Below are 22,419 nucleotides of genomic sequence, written 5' to 3'. Positions count from 1 at the left end.
CTACAGTGTACTCACACACATAATAAATAAATAAATATTTAAAAAAAAAAATCAAGCTTTGTATGAGTGAGCTTTGTCCCCAGTCTTTTTTTTTAAAGATTTATTTATTTATGTGAGTACACTGTAGCTGTCTTCAGACACACCAGAAGAGGGCATCAGATCCCATTGCAGATGGTTATGAGCCACCATGTGGTTGCTGGGAATTGAACTCAGGACCCCGAGGCTTGATCCCTCAACACTAGGGGGAAATAAGACGTTAGCAGGCGAAATACAAACTGAAAATGGCTGTGGACATAGCTCAGTTGGTACAGTTACTTGCCTGGCATGAAGGGAGTCCGGGATTAATTGGGAGTTAGAGGTAGAATGAATACAAGTTCAAAGTTACCCTCTGCTGTGTAACAAGGCCAGCCTGGGATACATGCGACCTCATCTCAAGACCAACAATACAGACATACAGAGTTGGTTGTATTTACACATTTAGGAGTACACATGAATAAACACATCACATACAGACCACCACCAACAGATACTACTACTAAAGAATAAAAGCAACAACAACTAAAGAAAAAGCCATGAATTTGAAAGAGAAAAGGGAGTATGCACGGGAGGGTTTGGAGGGGAGAAAAGGGGAAATGATATTATTTATAATCTCAAAAATAAAAATTATTTAAAACTGAAAAATTTACAACTCTTGAAGATTAGAAATGAATAAATACAACAGTCCATACACAAAATGGGGAAGGAAGCTTCAGCAAGATAGCTCATATAGATAATCTCTACTCATCAATGGGTATTAATAATAAACCTACACATACTCACATTTGCCCACATCTGCAGAGTAGAAGGGTCAATTTTATATAACTGATTAAAGTTACAGTACACAATGGCATCTTCTGGTAGCCCATACTGGGAACGGGTGGTTACAATAATGGTACGGGGAACTTCCTCTCCTGTTGCAGCCTTATTATTGATCTAGAATAATGAAAAGAGTATGATGATTAAATTTAGAGTTACCACAGGCTAAGGGAGTTATATGTGTAGTTTAGCTGGTATAGGGATTGCCAAGCATACAGAAGGCCCTGGTTTTAAGTCAAGTACTGCATAATAACAAGGCATGGTGGTATACTTACCCATAATTCTAGCACTCAGGACATAGATGTAGGAGGACCAAAGATCAATGTTTGAAGCTAGCCTGGGCTATATGAGAACCCCACCCACAAAAGCCTTTCCAAAAAGGGGGGACAGGCCAAGGGATGGGGTTATGTTTATATAGCAGAGTACTTATCTAGAATGCATAAGGTTCTGCGCTTGACCCAACACATGCACACACATACTCTTCTTTCTTTTTTTTTTTTTTAAAGAGTTTTTTTTTTTGTTTTTTTGTTTAAGATTTATTTATTTATTATATGTAAGTACCCTGTAGCTGTCTTCAGACACTCTAGAAGAGGGAGTCAGATCTTGTTACGGATGGTTGTGAGCCACCATGTGGTTGCTGGGATTCGAACTCCGGACCTTCAGAAGAGCAGTCGGGTGCTCTTACCCTCTGAGCCATCTCACCAGCCCCCCATACTCTTCTTTCTTCTGACCCAACACACACACACACACACACACACACACACACACACACTCTCTCTCTCTCTCTCTCTCTCTCTCTCCCTCCCTCCCTCCCTCCCTCCCTCCTTCCTCCTCCTCCTCCTCCCCACCACCAATATAAATGGTTTCAATAGTCACACTTCCCAAGTGCTAGGCTTACAGTAGTGTGCCACCATGCAAGACTTGGCCTTTTTTTTTGTTTGTTTAAGGCAGGGTCTCAAGTAGCTTTGGGTCGCCTGGAACTTGCTATATAGTCCAGAGTGGCCTCAAATTTGTAGGCAGGTAGGTCTTTTATGACCTTGATGCTAGCCTGGTGTAACGTTTTATTTAGATACATAGATGGGATCTAGGAGGAACTAAATGCCTTAAGAAACAATTCTTGCTTCAGTCAAGATACTGAAAGGGCAGGAGAGCTGCCAAGCTTTAGAACAGTCTGGGCTAAATAGCCAGATCTCCTGTCTCACAAAAAAAAAAAAAAAAAAACATAAAAAGAAAAAGAAAAAAACAAGGGCTGGTGATGGCAGTGTATAATCTCAGCCTTTAGGAGGCAGAGGCAGGCAGACATCGAGTTCGTAGAGTTCCAGGACAGCCAAGGCTACACAAGATAAAATTTGTCTCAGAAAAAAAAAACAGAAATAATTAAAAGCCTATAACTAAGAGTAAGCTTTTACATTTTACCCTGTTCATGGATAAAATGGCCTTCTCCAAATCATACTCACTCTCCCAGGTAAATCTCAATTACTCCTCTCCAAAGGACCTCTTCTCCTACGAATCTCCTTATACTGAGGGGCAACTATAGTCTTTATTAGAAAATCCCATACCTCTGTCTTACACTGTCACAAGTGTAACATCTCAAGAAAATTGCTAACACCTTAGAGGTCTAAGACCTTTTACACTCTTATTGATATATATACCTAATTAAGAATAGAATATATTCATGGAATACATACTATATTATAGTGATTAAGACATGAGCTCTAAAATAATTCCATTTGCTGAAAGATACAAATACAAGGAACTACACTGTATTGTGCTGAATATAATGTGCGCCCAATCCTACAAAAGCACAATAAGGTGGTACCAATGAGCATGGAAAAGAGACTAGAGATAATACTGAAACTGGGGACTTTACATCGAAACTGACTTTTCTGTTGTTGTTGTTGGGTTTTTTTGTTTTTTTTTGTTTGTTTGTTTGAGACAGGGTTTCTCTGTGTAGCCCTGTCTGTCCTGGAACTCACTCTGTAGACCAGGCTGTCCTTGATCACAGAAATCCGCCTGCCTCTGCCCCACCCCCCAAGGGCTGGGATTAAAGGCGTGCACCACTACTGCCTGGCTAAACTGACTTTTAAAAAAAAAATACAGGGGAGGGGAATGGAGATACGGCTCAGCAGTTAAGAGCACTGATTGCTCTTCCAGAGGTCCTGAGTTCAAATCCTACCAAGCACATGGTGGCTCACAACCATCTGTAATGAGATCTGATGCCCTCTTCTGAACAGCTACAGTGTACTCATCTACATAAAATAAATAATCTTAAAAAAAAAAAAAAAGATCTGAACTGAAAGGCTGTGCAGGATTTGGCCAGAGAAAGGGTGAGTTTACAGAAGCAAAAACTATATGGTGCCTAAATGAGTAATGGCACAGAAAGGGAAAACAAAATGTTAGCACAGTAGGTGCTCGATAAGGAGCCTGATGGCTGAAGCCAAATGACTTTAAAACCAGACACAGCTACAAAAGAGCCAGTTCCCAATAAGCCCATTTCTTACTCTGTAAAATGGAGTGGCTGTAAGACTTAGAGGAAAGGATGTCATGTATTTGATACATAATTTAGTCCTTTTACCTGTGTAGTCGCCAGTCCATTGCTAATACTGAATCCGTTAATTGTTATCTGAATCTGTCCTCTGTTAATCATTTCAATTACTGCTTCTGCAATCGTATTCATGGGAATAACGGGCATATTAAGAGCTGTGTTACTGCTGTCTGCATTGTCACCTCCATCAGGACATTTCATCTGGGAAAAAAAATCAACAAGATAAAAATGAACTATAAACAACAACAAAAAAAATCACAAATTTGGTTTGCTTCAATGACAAATGCTAACTAGGTTCTGACCTTGACAATCTTCACATCGGGTAGGCTATCGAGAAATGCTTTGAGATCGATGCCATTCAGAACTATCCGATTATCATAAATGTGCCCATTGGATTTAAAATCGATGACTGCTTTTTTCTAATGGAAAAAAATTCAGACATGCCTTTTCGTAAAGGGGCATCTGGACAACAAAGGAAGGAACAAACACAGTTCTCAGGATTTCCTCACACCATTATTGTCTGCCTACCTTTAGGTGAGGGAACATATTAGCATGATCACCAATAAAGAAAGTATGGGGCATATAAGCCAGTTTCTCAGAATACTGCTCTGCAACTTCAGCTGGGGAAGTTTCCTGATCAGTGATGATGTAATCCATGAACAGTGCACCACTAGTCCCAGGGTAGCCCAGCCACATGGCCTTAAAAAAAAATACAAAAAAAAACAATCAGACCAAAAACTAACAACTGTTATCCATCCGTAAACTTACCAACTTACTGCAGATATAGCAACCATCTCCCTAAAGGAGTTTTTTCAAAAGAGGATCTTCATCAAAAGGCACGCAAATCATATATATAAATAAATGAGAGGCTGGTTTAACCAGCCAAGAGCAATCCAGAAGCTTTTCTAAGTAACTTTGCGTTAAGGTGTTCTTCAAATGTGTTGAGCAAAGGAGTTGTTAATAGACAACCATGAAATGCCTGTCTCCACTGACATTTTACTGGTAGGCACTATGTCTACACCCAAAAATCTATCATCGGCCATTCCAAGAACACACTTTTAAAATCAAGAATGTCTATTTTTGTTTTTGAGAGGAATCTTTTCAGACCAATAGACACTATGAGTGATTGTACTTTTACCTGAATAGGAGCTGGCCTGAGAGCAAAGAGCTCATTCCGAGCACCCTTGGTATACCCATTCATATTCACAAGGATGTGAATTCCATCTTGGTGGATGCGGTCAGCTGCTTTTCCATTGCACGGAATCTGTGGAACAGACAGAAGAATGATGTAGAGTCTTGGATTAATGCAATTGGTTTTAATGACATTAAACACAATTTAGAGACCTAGATGAAAAAAAGAGATGGGAAAGCTAGGGACAGTGAGTCACTCTTGTGTCCCAGCACTTGGGAGGTAGAAGCAAGAGGATCAGAAGTTAAACACCAGCCTCGGTCTCAAACAAGCAAACAAAAAAGGAGATGAGGGGGGCTGGAGAGGTGGCTCAGTGGTTAAGAGCACTTCCAGAGGTCCTGAGTTCAATTCCCAGCAACCACATGGTGTTCACAACCATCTGTAATGGGATCTGATGCCCTTTTCTGGTGTGTCTGAAGACAGTTACAGTGTGCTCAGACATGATTAAAATCTCACACATAATCTACTGTTTGCCTCTTTAAAAAAAAAAAAAAACAGGCTAAGTTTAAGAAAAAAAAAAGGAGATGAGAACCACATCAATGAACTAGGCAACATAGATGCTTAGGACCGCTATAATATCAAAGCATTACAGAAATAGAAAATAAAGGAAGCTAAGCTTCCATCTAAGTTGAATGACTTAGTAAGTGAGTTTCAGAAAGGAGCTAGTATTTGAAATGGGCCTTCAAACACGAACAAGAGGCCAAGCACATTGTTACAAGCCTGGTAGGCAAACATTATGAGTTTACAACCAGCTAGAAAAAAATATTTAGACTCTGTCTTAATAAATAGACAAACAGATAAGCCACGTAACAAAAGATGACTAAAAGTTTGACATAATTACAATGGAAAATGACATAAACAGAGGACTATAACAGACTCAGTAAGAGTGCTAGTGCTTGCTATACAAGCAAGATGACCTGAGTGTGGATTCCAGTATCCATATAAAAAGCCAGATGTGGCCACACATGTGCACCTCAAACCTCAGGTCTGTGGAAGTTGGAGACAGGAGGATGCAGAGTTTGCTAGCTTCCAGCCTAGCGCCAGGTTCACTGAGAGACCCAGTCTTCAGAAAAGAAGGTTCAAGAGTAGTACAGTAAGATCTCCACAGTAGACTGAGCATGCCTGGACTTAAACCACTTTTGAGGCAGGGTCTCTAGCCCAGACAGACCTTGAACTCTGATCTCACTGTCTCTGAGATTCTAGGTATGGGTCATAACACCCAGTTTATACAGTGCTACAAAGCAAATCCAGGGTTGTGTGTATAACAGGAAAGCACTATACTTACTATACTACATTAACTACGTCCCCAATCCAGTGACTTATAATTTATACATGTGTGTTTGCATGCAAATATATGCATACTTACGCATATTCATGTCTAAAGGTATATTTCTTTACTTGTCACCTATGTGAATATAGAACCTACAGCAAATTTAATTCTCCCATAGGTTTCAACTTTAATTCATCATAAAATTTACAAAGAATAGAGCCAAATACAGAAATAAAGACAACCAACCAGTAGGGCATGGTAGCACACGCCCATAATCTCCGAACTTCTAGAGGGCTGAAGCAAGAGCATCACTACAGAAGGCCAACCTGGTCTATATTGTGTATTTCAGGCCAGACAGGGTTAGCTGCATAGTGAGTCTCTGCCTCTATGCTCCCCCTGCGACCCTACAAAAAAAAATGAACCACCACCACCACAAACACACACACACACACACACACACACACACACACACACAAATTCTCAGAAATAGATAGGGCTTTTTACTTTCTACTGCTGTGTTGTTTTATTTTTAACGAGATGGGGGCCTCACATAGCCTTGGCTGACCTCTGAAAGAAATCCCCATTTTCTTATCACCACAAGATGTATTTTCTTTTTAAACTATCTATTTATTCTTCTTTCCTTTATTCAGTGGGGTTTTTTGTTTTGTTTTGTTTTGAATTTTTGGTTTTTTTCGAGACAGGGTTTCTCTGTGTAGCCCTGGCTGTCCTAGAACTCACTCTGTAGACCAGGCTGGCCTCGAACTCAGAAATCTGCCTGCCTCTGCCTCCCAAGTGCTGGGATTAAAGGTGTGAGCCACCACTGCCCAGCTATTCAGTAGGTATTAAAAGTATTTTTCTGTGTCGAGTGCAGGCTCAATGTCCAGAACAGTTATACATCAAACACAAATTATACCACATTTCCATGTTATGTGCTACTTCAGCAAAAAATCAGGCCAATTATAAATGTAAATGACAAGGAAATAAAGGCAAACTGCCCATATACAATAGTTCCTCCTGTTTAATACCCATCATCAAAAACTGCAAACTGTCTTACACATGAGGCCCTCAATTCAACTCCCAATTAACTCCCCCCCAAAATCCCAGTTTGTATCCATAGTTTTTCTTTTTTTTTTAATTTGCTCAAAATTATAAAATTAAAGTTAAAAGAAAGTTAAAGAAACTTGTTATACTTGTGGAAGATCTGCATTTGCTCCCAGCACCTATGTAAGCACCCTGTAAGTCCAAGTTTGGGAGATCTGACACCCTGGCCTCCTTGGCTACCTGCCCTCATACATGCACATACACAAGCGCACACACACACATACACATACATATATACATATATATAAAATTAAAAATCTTTTAGGAAAAAAAATGGAAGGATCAGAGTTTTACCTGAGAAAGATCAATGAAATGATTGGCTTCTGCCATCACCTTCACTCGGAAATTTGTACCATCATCTGGGCTCAAGGCATAGCAGAATACCTAAAAGGCAGGGAGGGGACAGTGTACTCAATAACCTTTGCTCCAACATTCTCAAAAGGTAGTGAACTTAATGCTGAAGATGACAGAGTAAAGCCACCAAAAAAACCCATTCTTACCTCAAACTTATCAGGATTATGCATGCCTGGAATAGACTGCATAAGGTGTGAAGTAGGGTGATTCCCAAAGTCAGAACTCACATAGCCTACACGCAATCGGCCATCACTGAGCTTCAAGTCTTTTGGATGTTCATATGGTGGTTTATGAAGGACATTAATCTAGCAGCAGAATAAATGGTCATTAGGAAAAATCAAGTCATGTGTAAATTTTTATCTAAAAATCCCTGAGAACTGGGATTGGTGATAAAGCTCAGTTGGTAGGGTGCTTTGCCTAGCACTTATTTTTTTTTTTTTTAAGATTTATTTATTTATTATATGTAAGTTCACTGTAGCTGTCTTCAGACACTCCAGAAGAGGGCATCAGATCTTGTTATGGATGGTTATGAGCCACCATGTGGTTGCTGGGATTTGAACTCTGGACCTTCGGAAGAGCAGTCGGGTGCTCTTACCCACTGAGCCATCTCACCAGCCCCTGCCTAGCACTTATAAAGCCCTACTGGTTCTGATGCCAGAACTACATGAAAAGCATGCATGTGGTACCCATCGTTATCCCAAACATCAAGCAGCTGAGGCATATGGATTGTTGAGCCTACACACTGGGTTACCAGCCATCTAGTGTCATGTAGTGAGACAAAACAACAACAAAAAAACCTAAATGAGCATGTTGCTGCACCCGAGACCCTGTAATTGTGAGGTAGAAACATAAAGGATCTGAGGTTCGAGATGATCCTCAGAGTTTAAAGTCAACCTGGGATACATGAAACCTATCTCAAAAAAAAAAAAAGCTAAAATAAATAATGACAGAAATCTAAAATTGGAGCTGGGGAGATGTCTCAGTGGTTAAGAGCACTGACTGGTCTTCCAGAGGTCCTGAGTTCAATTCCCAGCAACCACATGGTGGCTCACAACCATCTATAATGGGATCCGATGCCCTCTTCTGGCTTATAGATGTATTTTATATGCAGCAGAGCACTCATAAATTAAACAAACATTTAAAAAATCATATAAACCCACACCTATGAAAAGAACTTTGGATAGCAAACTTCATTTAATTCATGTAGCCAGTTTGATGTCACTTTAGCAGCTTAGGTCAGTGGTTACGTGACAGCTGCACAGTGTGCATGCTTCATACATAAACTGTACTGAGACCTATGAAACAGCCTGAGCAGATCTCACACTTCTAGGAAGAAAGAAATATGAATGGAGTAGAATAACCCTTACAGTATTTTAGGAAATTCTGTGGAAAAGCATTTTTGGGAGAAAAAAAAAGGAAAGAGGGAGGGAAAGAGGGGGAAGGGAGAGAGAGAGGGAGAAAGACAGAGACAGAGAGAAATTTAAATCTACCACCTTTTCCTTCCTGGAGCAGATTCTAAACTCTAAACTTCTAAAGTCGTGTTCTAGTTCTCAAAGTTGAGTGTATAATACTACATGCTCTATTTAAACACCATGTGGGGCTTTTGCTGTCCTTGCCTTTAGTTTACTTTTTAGATTGGAAGTTTCTGCTTGGTTGTGGTTTGGAGGCAGGAGCTTGCTATGTAGCCTAGGCTGGCCTCAATTCACCATCCTCTGCCTCTAAGAGTTGATATTACAGAAGTACTGGGATAGGTTTGCGCCACGATGCCTAGCCTAAATTTCCACCTTAAAGGAAAACGCTACCATTAGAAATAAAGAACTGAGCTGAAGTCAGGCCACAGGCCACAGTAAAGAGTAGCTTCAAGGGTAGCTAAGACAGTTTCATTTCTAGTTGGTAAAGCCATACATTTAATCTATACAATGTTTTTCTCTATCTGTATTTTAGTTTATAACAAAAAGATTAAAACAAGAGTCACCTTATCCAAGCAGAGATTCCCATGCCTCTCTGCAATAGCCTTCCTGAAGCCATGGGAAAGAGGGTACAGCATGCTATGGTGAGGATGTACAGAAGGTAGTCTATTCTTCTCTAGTTGCTCAGCTACAATACTAACCAATTTCTTCATCCGCTCATCATAGTCTGTCCAATCACAGACAATCTAGAGGAAGTAAAAAGAAATTATCACCCAAAAAACCTACCCAAAGATTTCTGTTACAAGTATTTGAGATCCTAGAGTAGTACCAGAAGCACGGTCTTGGGGCTGGCTTGCTGAGGAAAGGTTTGCCTTGCATGCCTGACAACGGGAGTCCAATGCCTGGGACCCATGTGCTAAAAGAAATGACTCCTGAAAGCTGCCCTATGATTGCCAGTTGCCCCTCAAAAAATAACAACAAAAATGAAAACACTGTCTTGTCTCTAAACGGGCTTAGATTTTTATGGGACACAATTAAAAAAAAATGGTAACGTTGCAGAAAGAAAAATAATGAACCATTTATTCTTTACCTGTAGGCAATGAGCCAAGTTACAATAAGCATCAGGAAAGTCAGGCTTAAGTTTCAGAGCTGTGCGGTAAGAAGCTATTGCTTCTGGGATATTCCCTGAATCCTGGAAAGAAAACAAACTTGTAAGGGGTTTCTTCCAATGATAGGCCAGTGCTAACGTACCTCGTATTTGAATAACAACAGTACCTTGTGAATGGAAGCCAGATTGCTGTGTGCATCAGCAAAGGCAGGGTTAATCTGGATGGCACGAGTATAACACTGCAAAGCTCCCTGAACATCCTGCATCTCCTTTAGAGTGTTTCCCATATTGGAATAAGCATCAGCAAATGTAGGACTAATTCTGAAGGAGAGGACAAAGGTTTGATTACCTCATGCAAAAGCTTGGTGTAAAGCACTTGGGGGCTTTGGCATGTGCTTTAGTGCTACAATACTCGCCTACCAAGCATGAGGCCTAGCTTGAATCCCTAGCACCAAAGAGGGAAGGTGAGTCATTTTAACACCTGCCAAATGTCAAACCTTTCATTATTAGATAATACATTATTAAATAGGAACAGTAAGTAATGTAACAACTGGGGCTCAGCAAATAGGAACTATCAGTGCTCTTCCAGAGCCGGAATTCTGCTTCCAACATCAACGTCCAGTTCTAGGGGAATAAAGCACCCATTTTGGGAATTTAAGCGCATTTTATACACATATAATATACACATATACACATATAATATAATTAAAAGTAAATTAATCTTTTAAAATATAAACATTTTAAAAATAAGCTGGGTGTGTTCCCTATACTTGGAAAGCAGAGGCAGGCAAATCTCTGCAAGTCTGAGGCTAGCCTGTTCTACTATACAAGTTCAGGACAACCAAGGATAGAGATAGGAACCTTGTCTTTAAAAAGAAAAAAAAAAGCAGTGATTTGAAAAGGTTAGTGAGATGGCTCAACAGGTAAAGGAAGCTAAAATCAAGCTTGATAACATGAGTTCAACCACAGAAACTATATGAAAAGCTGAAACAACTCCAATAAGTTGTCCTCTGACCTTCACATGGGCACTACAGTATATGTCCACAGTTCCTCACACCCTCAAAATAAATGAAATAGAATTATTAAAAAAACTAAAACAGGGGGCTGGTGAGATGGCTCAGTGGGTAAGAGCACCCGACTGCTCTTCTGAAGGTCCCCGAGTTCAAATCCCAGCAACCACATGGTGGCTCATAACCATCTGTAACAAGATCTGACTCCCTCTTCTGGAGTGTCTGAAGATAGCTACCTGTACTTATATAATATAGTGTGTGTGTGTGTGTGTATATATATATATATATATATATATATATATATATATATATATATATATATATATATATATATATATATATATAATATTAGTATATAAATAAATAAATCTTTAAAAAAAAAACTAAAACAGAAGATCCCTTTAACCCCAGTACATGGGAGGCAAAGGCAGGGGCATCTCTGAGTTCCAGGACAGTTGGGGAGAAGCCCTGTCTCAGGAAAAAAAGAAAACTAAAAATAAGGATAAGTAACTAAATGAATCAACAAAAACAAGGGGCTGAGAGAGGTGGCTCAGCAGTTAGGAGCCCTAACTGCTCTTCCAGAGGACCTGGGTTTGGTTCCCAGCACCCACATGGGGCAGCTCACACCTTACTCCAACCCCAGAAGGTCTAACACCTTCCCTCCCTCTTCTGGTCTCAGTAGGGACCTACATGCACTGCATATAGCCATATACAGATGAATAATTTTTAATGATTTTTAGGTTTAAAATAAGGAAGCTGGGTATGGCAGTACATGCCTTTAAACCCAGGATGTGGGAGACAGAGGTAGGTGAATTTCAGTAAGCTCAAGGCCAGCCTGATATACATAGTAAGTTCCAGAACAGCCAGAGCTACATAAAGAAACCCCGTCTCTTTAAAAGTTTAAAATAATTTCTTTTAATTATTTTTATTATTTTATGTGTGTGGATGTTTTGCCCACATGCTTGGCTATGTAACATGCATATGCCTGGTGCCCTTGAAAGGCAGGATTTCCTGGGTATTAGATTTACAGATGGTTGTGAGCTACCACATGGGTGCCAAGAACTGAACCTTAGCAGACAGTACTCTTAATCCCTGAGCCATCTCTCCAGGCCCAAATTTTTGTTTTACATAGGGTCTTACCATGTAGCCCTGGCTGGCCTAGCTCTTGCTACATAGATTAGGCTGGCCTCAAATTCACAGAGATCGACCTACGTAAGCTCCCGAGTGCTGAGATTAACATATATACCACTCTGCCACGCCTTAACAAAAATAGATGCCAGGTGGTAGTAGCACACAACTTTAATCCCTGAATTTTGAGAGGCAGAGGCAGAGGCAGAGGCATGTGGATCTGAGTTCCAGGTCAACCTGGTCTACAGAGTAAGTTCCAAGATAGCCAGGGCTGCACAGAGAAACCTTGTCAAAAAGAGAAAGAACAAAAAGATGCTGAACTGGATTGGGGGGGGTGGGGGTAGGGGAACTGTTAGGCTTCAATCCTATGCAAAGATATACAGGCAATCTAAGTGATACTGAGAGAGTGGGAGAAAGTCTTCTGTAAGGACAAGCACACCAATTGGTTATCTAACACCAAATGGTCAGCCCTGAAAACTTACACAAGTAATATTATGCAGGTTGTAAAAGTTATATTTAGACATATATATGCATATAAATACATATACATATATGTGCGTTACAACAATTCATGAAAAAGATGGTCATGGATTTGAGAGCAAGGAGGTACGGTTTATGGGAAGGTTTTAGAGAAGCAGGAAAGAGAATATGATATAATTATAATCTCAAAAATGAAAACAGAAAGAAAGCATCTGAGTTTCTTACCGTATGGCTTCCTTATAGTGCATCAGCGCTTCCTGAAGCTTGCCCTGTTGTTGCAGTACACTTGCTAAATTGGAATGTGCAGCAGCAAACTCTGGGAAGACCTACAGAGTTCCAATCACAGTGGACATTAAATAGCAGAATCTTCCTTTACCTCCCACAGCCCTGAGAACGTCCCCATGTACCCCAACTTCTCTCCACCTTTTCCTAGGTCTACTAGCTTAAATTCTACAGCTTCTCCATTTTATACCAATCTTCATTTCAAACATGAGGTATGCCTCTCTTCCTGTTACTCATGCTGAGTAATGCCACTTTTATAAACTCCTACCACACCTACTAACCACTAGACACGGGCCTGAGTTCTTCACTGTAATAGGTTTACTTAGCTTACTAGTCAATATCTTTGTGCAGATCTCACCTATGCATAATGAATTCAATAAATAGAGGTGTCTTACATGTCCACAGGACCTTACATCAATAATGAATGATCCTCTTAAAGAGGTGAATGGCAGCTGAGCAGTGGTTGTGCACACCTTTAATCCCAACACTTAGGAGTCTCTGGGTTCAAGGCCAGCCTGACCTACACAGTGAGTTCAAGGACAGCCAGGGCTACACAGAAAAACCCTGTCTCAAAATCCAAAACTAAAACCAAAAATAAAAATAAAATAAAATCAACCCAGAGGTGAATGGCAGGCAAACTAAACTGCTTTCCCTCTATTGACACACAGGCTAGGTTAGACCCTCCAGCCACAGCACTGAACATACTTCTAATGCTTTGCGATACAGGCGAACTGCCTCTTCAATGTTGCCCTGTTCCCGTTTGATGTTGGCAAGGTTATTCAAAGAGTCTGCATGGGTAGGACACAGACGAAGAGCTGTGTTATAACAATCTTCTGCTTCAGCAACCTGAAAAATAAAACAAACCATTCAGAAACTACACAGAAGAATCAAAGAGACCACTGCTATTCTAATAATTCAACTAAGTGCATCATTGAGTCTAATGGTTGGGGACACACCAGAAAACAGATACTTTTCAGTATCCTCCTTCCCAGCAACCAAAACTCCAAAGGAAATCAATATAACCATCTCAATATTTAATATATACAATGAAGACTCTTCTTTTCTACAACATAACAAGAAAATAAAAATAAGACAAAATCCTTACACTGCCCTTCTCTTTGAGAGCGTTTGCTAGGTTGCAGTATGCATCGGGGAAATGTGGCTGCAGTTCTATAGCTCGCCTGTAGGTATCAATGGCCAGGTCTATTAGGCCTTGCTCATAGTACACACAAGCCAAGTTGCCGTGCACCACCGCATGATTTGGGCTCAAACTTAAGGCACGAAGATAAGCTGCCACAGCTCTGTGAGGAAAACAAAAACAAACACATATACACAAAGTTCAACTAATTAAACATATTATTATTAGTGTTTATGACATGTGTACAGGTTGCCATGGACTACAGTGCACATGTAGAAGGCAGAAGGCAGCTTTGTGAAGTTGGTTCCATTGTGGGTTCCAGGAATCAAACTCAGGTCACTGGCTTACACTTTTACTCACTGAGCCATCTCTCCCAACTAACCTTAATGGATAGCTTATTAAATGAAGTGCCAATTAATTTTAACTAATGATAATTAACTTGGTATGTTTTATTGTATATCAAAATCTCATTTTTTTAAAAGATTTATTTATTTATTATATCTAAGTACACTGTAGCTGTTTTTCAGACACACCAGAAGAGGGCATCAGCTCTCATTATGGATGGTTGTGAGCCACCATGTGGTTGCTGGGATTTGAACTCAGGACCTTTGGAAGAGCAGTCAGTGCTCTTAACCGCTGAGCCATCTCTCCAGCCCAAAATCTCATTTTTAATAAAATGTATTTTTTTTTGCCGGGCGTGGTGGCGCACATCTTTAATCCCCGTACTCGGGAGGCAGAGGCAGGTGGATTTCTGAGTTTGAGGCTAGCCTGGTCTACAGAGTGAGTTCCAGGACAGCCGGGGCTATAAAGAGAAACCCTGCCCTGAAAAAAAATCAAATAAATAAATAAATAAATAAAGTATTTTTTGTGGAGCTAAAAGCTGAACTTAGGGCCTCATGCATGCTAAACAAGGGCTCTACCATTGAGTAAAAATTGACCTTGCATTATTATTTTGAGATATGTGGGGGTTTTGGGATTTTTTAGATTAAGATTTTACTCTGCAGCATTACCTGGCCTCCATCTCTGAGCTCACCTCCTCCCTTGGCCTCTCAAGTGCTAGTATTACAGGTGTGAGTAACTACAGACAAACCCAGGATGATTTTTGAGATAGGGTCTTACTCTATCAAGGGCCTGGCCTTGAACTCACAGCAATCCTCCTGCTTCAGCCTCCCAAATGCCAGACTATACAACACATTTTCAGAGAAAAACATTTGTGTGTTCCTGCTCAGCTTTCTTTTAACAACAAAAAAGTTACCAATCAAAGGCTGGAGAGCTGGGGAGAGCTGGCTCAGTGGGCAGGAGCACTGGCTGTTCCTCCAGAGGACCCTGGTTGGAATCCTAGAACCCACATGGCAGCTCATGTATAACTACAGTCATTATAGCTCCAGTTCTAGAGTATCTGAGGCCCTCTCTTCTGGCTTCCCAACATGGTCGTAGGCAAAACACCCATACACATAAAATAAAATAAATGAAGGGGCTGGAAAGATAATGAGTGGTTAAGAATTTTTGGTGTATTTATGAGGACCCGAGTTTAGATCCCTAAACCCACCTAACAAGCTAGGTATGGCCATGTAAAAGCCTCAGCACTGGGGGAAGGGGACTATAACAGGAGATCACTGAAGCTTAATGCCTGGCAACCTAGCCAAAAATGTAAACTCTGGGTTCAAGGAGAGAATGCTTCAAAGGAATAAAGTACAGAATGATACAATGGGGACAGACACCAATGTTCTTTTCAGGACTCCCATGTGTCATTCACCTGCACACACTTGTACATACAACCCCCCCCCCACACACACACACACACACACACACGCACACACACAAATTAGAAAAGCCGATTTTAAATAAAAAAGTCAAAAGTCAAGTTTTACTTAGCTTTCTTAATCAGATCAAGAGAACAATTCAGTCCAAAAGGTAATCATATCTAACAGTTTTATAATAAAGGAAATTTCAACTGAATTAAGTGTAAGGATAAAAGCATTCAGGAAAACCAACAAGAAAAGACATCAAACTACATCTGTCAAATAAAGTGTAACGAAGCAGGAGGGGAAAGCATGCTCTAGATAAATGTCCTTCTGGAAGCTGTTGCCACATTTTAGTCCAAACTACAAAGACAAGGAAATTGATCAAAGATAACATTCTTACCTGTCAAAAATGCGTGCCTCTTTCAAGACATTTCCTAAATTGATATAAGCATCCAGAAAATTTGGGTCAAGGGTGACAGCCTAAAATTACAAGACAGTCAGTGAGAAAAAGATAGGATTTTATCAGATTAACTTCTCATTCAGCTTTTATTCTGAAGTAATTTTAAATATCCAATTACATTTTTTTCTAGAAAAAACTCAGTTTGTGGAGCTGGGGAGATGGCTCAGCAGTTAAGAGCACTGACTGCTCTTGCAGAGGTCCTGAGTTCAGACTTGCCTCTGCCTCCCAAGTGCTACCATTAAAGACTTGCCCTACCATATAAAGTGTATCTAATGCTTGGCCCTATCGTCTTCAGTCAATTTAACTCTTCTAAAAGAAAGTGGCAGAAACAAGCAGTGAGGTTTTTTTGTTTTGTTTTGTTTTGTTTTGTTTTTTGTTTTTTGTTCCTTCGAGACAGGGTTTCTCTGTGTAGCCCTGGCTGTCCTGGAACTCAACTTTGTAGAACCAGGGTGGCCTTGAACTCAGAAATCCGTCTGGCTCTGCCTCCCGAGTCCCGGGATTAAAGGCGAGCGCCACCAAGTAATGTATGTTCCTCTACTTCATACACACAGCTCAGCAAGTCCTCAATAAGATAGGTAATTAGAGTTGGAACATTAAGCCAAGTATGGCAAAAATCTATAATGCAAGCAGCAGGGAGGTATAAGTAGGGACATGCATGTTCAGGTCACCGTCAGCGACACAGTAAGTTTTGGAGGCAGCCTGGGGCTATTATGAGACACTTTTACAAAATAAGCAACTGATATTCTGGTGCTGGGGAGTAGTAGCTCAATGGTAGAATGCTGGCCTAGCATAGCCAAGGCCCTACAAAGATAATCCTCTAGAATAGTAAATGCAAATTTAGCTAAAACACTGAAAGGTAATAAATCATTTCAAGTATTTTAAAGATTCCTAGAAACACTTCTTTACATAGATAACAAACAAGTCTCTATTTGATAAAGATGTGACAAATTTAGCTTAGATTATCTACAGTCATAGATATGTACCCTGAAAACCTTTACAACTTTTGGGGTTTTGGGGGGTTTGGTTTATTTGTTTTTTCGAGACAGAGTTTCTCTGTGTAGCCAACTCAGAAATTCGCCTGCCTCTGCCTCCCAAGTGCTGGGATTAAAGGCGTGCGCCACCATGCCCGGCTTGAACTTTTTGTTTTGAGGTAAAGTCTAACTCTGCTGTCACCCCAGGCTATCTTAGAATTTGCTATATAAGACAGTGTGGCCCAGGACTCATGGCAATCAATCCTCCTGCCTCAAACTCCCAAAGGCTAAGATTATAGTCATGATCCATACCTGCTCCTTTTAAATACATTTCTATGGAAAGTTTCAAAAATACACAAAACCTGGGAAGACAATAAACACATGTCTTGACTTACTATCTTTAATAATTCATAAATCACGTTGGCTTTTATTTAGTATATATTCTAACCTACTCCCTCTTTCTCCAAATAATTTTGAAGCAAATGTCAAACATCTCATCCCCTTTAAAATTATGAATCCTGGGGAGGAGACAAGACTGGCTTTTCACTCCAACATAACCATACTACCATTATCATACTGTAAAAATGAGCAGGGCAGCCGGGCGTGGTGGCGCACGCCTTTAATCCCAGCACTAGGGGAGGCAGAGGCAGGTGGATTTCTGAGTTCGAGGCCAGCCTGGTCTACAAAGTGAGTTCCTGGACAGCCAGGGCTACACAGAAAAACCCTATCTCGAAAAAAAAAAAAAAAAAAAAGAAGGAGTGCTTGCTGATCCTTCAGACAACTGGAGTTTGGTTCCCATTCCCACATCAGATGACTCACAACAACCTATAATTCCAGTCAAGGCATCTCAGATCCTTTTCTGGTCTCCATGAGCATCTGCACACATGTACAGGTACAGGTACAAATAAACCTTATTGTGAAAAAGCAAAGCTGCTTACTTAGTTTAATACAAAAAGAGCAGTAGGTATGGTACTAAAAGAAGTGCCTATCTCTTTTAATCATACATATATTTTATTTAAATCTCTACTTTCACTCCTACACCTTGCTGAAAAGAAAACTCAGATCGCTGTCCTATGCAAACTCATAGTTGACATTTTTGCTGATGAAATTCCTCTGCTGTCTTTTAACATGTTTACCTGCTCCACACATTTCCTAGAAATTATTGGTTTTTCTTTTTTATTTATATGTATGAGTGTTTTTGCCTGCATGTGTATCTGTGCACTTGGCTGCCTGTTACCCTTGGAGAACAGAAGAGGGTTTAAGATCCCTGAGACTAGAGTCATAAATGGTTATAAACTTCCATATGCGTGCTAGGAATCAAACCTGGGTCCTCTGGAAAAATCAGCCAATGTTCTTAAAACCCCCTGAGCCATCTATCTAGCCTCTCATAAACTATTAAAACTAGAAACACAATACCTATCTGTGTCTCCCCCAATACCTCCCCAAGCTCTGTGTGTGTGTGTGTTGAGAATCATAATCCTTGGCCTTGCTCATGCTAGGCAAGCATTCTACCACTCAGCCCTCATTTCTTTGAGCGTCAGCTTCACCAATGGAATTATTTAGTCCTATTCACAAGGAACAGCATCCAATGCTATCTTTCTTTGCCACTGTTAAATGCCTAAACCTATTAATGGTAATAGTCTATTGTTCATTTATTACATAGAATATTATTTATAAAGAGTTTTTCAGAGTGTAGCTCAATGGTAGAATGCTTGTCCAGGATGTACAAAGTCTTAGGTTTGATTCCTTCCATTACATACAAAAACAAGCTTTGCCTGACCCAAAAAAAAGTATGTTATCTATGGGGCACAGTATAGTTTGATTTATGTATGTGCTGTCAAAAGATCAATCAAAACCAGGTGTAGTAGTACACACCTTTAATCCTAGTACTCCAAGGTCAGATGAAGGAATATAGCTCTGAGTTCTAGGCCAGCCTGTCTACATGGTGAGCTCCAAGACAGCCTGTTTCAAAGATCCCCTAAAAGTGGAGTTACAAATGGTTGTAAGCTACCATGTGGGTGTTAGGAATTGAACCTGGATCCCTAGAAAACCAGTCAAAGTTCTTAAACTCCTGAGCCATCTATCTAGCCTCTCATAAATTAAATACCAAATAATAAATAAAATAAATCAAGGCCATACATATATTCATCACCTTACCCTCACGAACTTCCCTTTTTTTAAAAAAAAAAAAAAACTTCATTTGTTCTAGAAATGAACTTTTCTTCTATTTATTTATTTATTTATTTATTTATTTATTTATTTATTTATTTATTATATGTAACTACACTGTGGCTGTCTTCAGACACTCCAGAAGAGGGAGTCAGATCTTGTTACGGATGGTTATGAGCCACCATGTGGTTGCAGGGATTTGAACTCCGGACCTTCGGAAGAGCAGTCGGGTGCTCTTACCCACTGAGCCATCTCACCAGCCCATGAACTTCCCTTTTTTAAGAAAGTATGAACACTTAAAAATCTCTTCTTTTTGGTTTTTTTGTTTGTTTTGAGATAGGCTCTCACTACATAGCCTTGGTCAGCTTGGAACTCAAGAGATACACCTGCCTTTGCTGGGACTAAGGACATGTGTCACCACTCCCTGCCCAAAAACTCTATTCTTTCTGGGCTTAGCAATGCGTGCCTATAAATGCCCAGCACTGAGGAGGTAGAGGCCAGTTCCAGGCCAGTATAGGCTACATGCCTGTATCAAATAAATATATGTGAAAGGTTTTTCAAAATTCTTTTAAGAATTATTTTATTATTGTTATGTATATGGATGGCAGAGCACATGTGGAAGTCTGAAGACACTCTTAGTTTTCTCTTTCTACCGTGGGTTCTGGGGACTGAACTCAGGTCGTCAAACTCACAGAGCAACCACTGTTACTCACTGAGTCACCTCACTAGTGCTCCTCAGAGATTTCATTGTTCTCATGTTATTTGTCATAGAATCCTTCCATATAGCCCAGGCCAGCTGTGAACTCTAATTTCTCCTGCTGTAAGTTCCCAAATATTAGAATTATTAGCCTGTGCCAGCATATATGAATTTTTATTTTGCTTTGCTTTTTTTCTTCACAATATATTTTGTCAAGTGAGACAATTTTTATGTTGGCCAGTTTCACTTTGAACTCCTGGGCTCAACAGCCATGTGTAGCAATTTTGAAATATACCATACGTACAAATGTGGTCACCATCCAGTATAATAAACAGCTCACTAATTCCACAGTCAATTGCAAATATATAGCCTTTTTTGATGTCCCTACTTCAACCCTATCCCCATTAGAACCTGTTACCTACCTTTCTACTGTTTCTGTGAAACTGCTGAATGTGAAGGGTATGTTGCACATGTGTTGATGTAGTAGATGTACACACTTATGCATATGTACACCTATACATGTATGTGGATGCCAAAGATTGGAGCTGCTTTCCTCAACCGTTTTTCACACTATCTTTGAGCCAAAGTCTCACTGAGCCTGCATCTCACCTAGCTGGCTAGACTAGCTGGCTGGCCACTGCATTCCAAGAATCCTACTACCTTTACCTTGCCCAGCCCAATATTTATTGAGACTCTACATTTGAGTGTGATCACACACAATATTTGTTCTGCTTGCATTAAGAATAAAGCACAAGCCGGGCGTGGTGGCGCACCTTTAATCCCAGCACTCGGGAGGCAGAGGCAGGCGGATTTCTGAGTTCTAGGCCAGCCTGGTCTACAAAGTGAGACAGGACAGCCAGGGCTACACAGAGAAACCCTGTCTCGAAAAGCCAAAAAAAAAAAAAAAAAAAAAAAAAAAAAAAAAAAAAAAACCCCCTTACAAAAAAAAAAAAAAAAAAAAAAAAAAAAAAAAAAAAAAAGAATAAAGCACAAGCAACAAAAAAGCCAAAAGAGACAAATGCAATCATATAAAACTATACACAGCAAAGAAAATTATCAGAGTGATGAGACAATTGATAGTGGCTAAAAATACTGCAAGTCATACATCCGAGAAGGGACTAATAATAATATGTGAGGGCCTAAACTCAAAGTAAGACAGCAAATAAATTTTAAATTTTCAAAATGGACCAAAACAGGCTGGCAAGATGGCTCAGCGGTTAAGAGCACTGACTGCTCTTCCGAATGTCCTGAGTTCAAATCCCAGCAACCACATGGTGGCTCATAGCCACCCGTAATGAGATCTGATGCCCTCTTCTGGTGCATCTGAAGTCAGCTACAGTGTACTTATGTATAATAATAAATCAATCTTTGGGCCAGAGCAAGCAGGGACTGAGCAAGCAGGGCCGACCAGAGCTGACAGAGGTTCTAAAAAAATTAACTCTCAACAACTACATGAAGGCTCACAACCATTTGTTCAGCTACATACAGTGTACTCACATACATAAAATAAATAAATCTTTTTAAAAAAAAAAAGACCAAATCGCCAGGCAGTGCTGGTGCACACCTTTAATCCTAGCACTTGAGAGGCAGAGGCAGGTGGATTTCTGAGTTTGAGGCCAGCCTGGTCTATAAAGAGAAATCCTGTCTCAAAAAAATAAAAAAAGACCAAAACTGCCAGATGTGGTGGCACCCACCTCTAATACCGGCACTGAAGGTTAAATCAGTTCCCAGCACCCACATGGTGACAGAAAACACTTATACAAATAAAAAGGAAAAATAAACTTTAAAATATTGAACTCAAAGCCGTCCTCAAAGAAAAGCAAGCTAAGTAGATGAATAAGTAAATAGTAGGTACTTCCTTGCTTTCTGGTCTGACAAGTGATTGCAGACAATGCTGTATTACTTCCCATTCCAGCCTTGGAACCAGCCTTTTTATCAGGACCTTCGAAAGCCTCCTCCTTTCCCTCATGTAACTCTTCACAATGGATTCCTCTACAGCCCATACTATTGCTTCACACTGAAAAAATACCTACTTCTTTCAAGGAAAATGGCATTTTAAAACCAGATGGGGGCAGTTCATGCCTGTAATCTGAGCACTCAGGAAGCTGAAGATGATTGTCACTAGGCTGAGGGCCAACTTGAGCCACATAGCAAGTTCCAAGCCATTCTATACAGAGTGAGACCTTCTCTCAAAAATATCAAACTAAAATATTTTCAATGACTGCAGTATACTCTCAGTACAATCTCAAAAACTGTCATATCATATACTATCTGCAAATGCTGCAATACTTTCAAGAAAACAAAAATATTACATAGCTGGTTAAGTAAATGCCTACTGTCTTATTCTAGTAAGAATGTTCTGAGCCAGGCAGTGGTGGCGCACACCTTTAATCCCAGCACTCGGGAGGCAGAGGCAGGCGGATTTCTGAGTTCGAGGCCAGCCTGGTCTACAAGTGAGTTCCAGGACAGCCAGGGCTACACAGAGAAATCCTGTCTCGAAAAACCGAA

The 22,419-nt window shown here is 40.2% G+C and overlaps 1 protein-coding gene across 3 annotated transcripts in view; it reads right to left on the bottom strand.

Moving 5' to 3' along the window:
- The window catches only part of Ogt (O-linked N-acetylglucosamine (GlcNAc) transferase), a 44,765-nt gene that overhangs the window by 6,969 nt on the left and 15,377 nt on the right, over window positions 1–22,419 (bottom strand). For all 3 annotated transcript variants that reach the window (XM_021188023.1, XM_029533960.1, XM_021188024.2), the window contains 14 exons: window positions 16,015–16,094; window positions 13,837–14,032; window positions 13,437–13,577; window positions 12,675–12,775; window positions 9,999–10,152; window positions 9,814–9,915; window positions 9,290–9,469; window positions 7,461–7,619; window positions 7,255–7,344; window positions 4,539–4,664; window positions 3,929–4,099; window positions 3,703–3,819; window positions 3,431–3,601; window positions 820–972 (listed from right to left, as the gene is read on the bottom strand). In XM_021188023.1, coding sequence (XP_021043682.1) covers window positions 820–972; window positions 3,431–3,601; window positions 3,703–3,819; window positions 3,929–4,099; window positions 4,539–4,664; window positions 7,255–7,344; window positions 7,461–7,619; window positions 9,290–9,469; window positions 9,814–9,915; window positions 9,999–10,152; window positions 12,675–12,775; window positions 13,437–13,577; window positions 13,837–14,032; window positions 16,015–16,094 — 1,941 coding nt within the window. The remainder of the gene's footprint in view (window positions 1–819; window positions 973–3,430; window positions 3,602–3,702; window positions 3,820–3,928; window positions 4,100–4,538; window positions 4,665–7,254; window positions 7,345–7,460; window positions 7,620–9,289; window positions 9,470–9,813; window positions 9,916–9,998; window positions 10,153–12,674; window positions 12,776–13,436; window positions 13,578–13,836; window positions 14,033–16,014; window positions 16,095–22,419) is intronic.

The sequence above is a fragment of the Mus pahari genome, chromosome X, assembly GCF_900095145.1.
Source record: "Mus pahari chromosome X, PAHARI_EIJ_v1.1, whole genome shotgun sequence".
In the NCBI taxonomy this organism is placed as follows: Eukaryota; Metazoa; Chordata; class Mammalia; order Rodentia; family Muridae; genus Mus; species Mus pahari.
The sequence above is the reverse complement of the archived record's forward strand: the minus strand, read 5'-3'. Positions and strand labels throughout refer to the sequence as shown.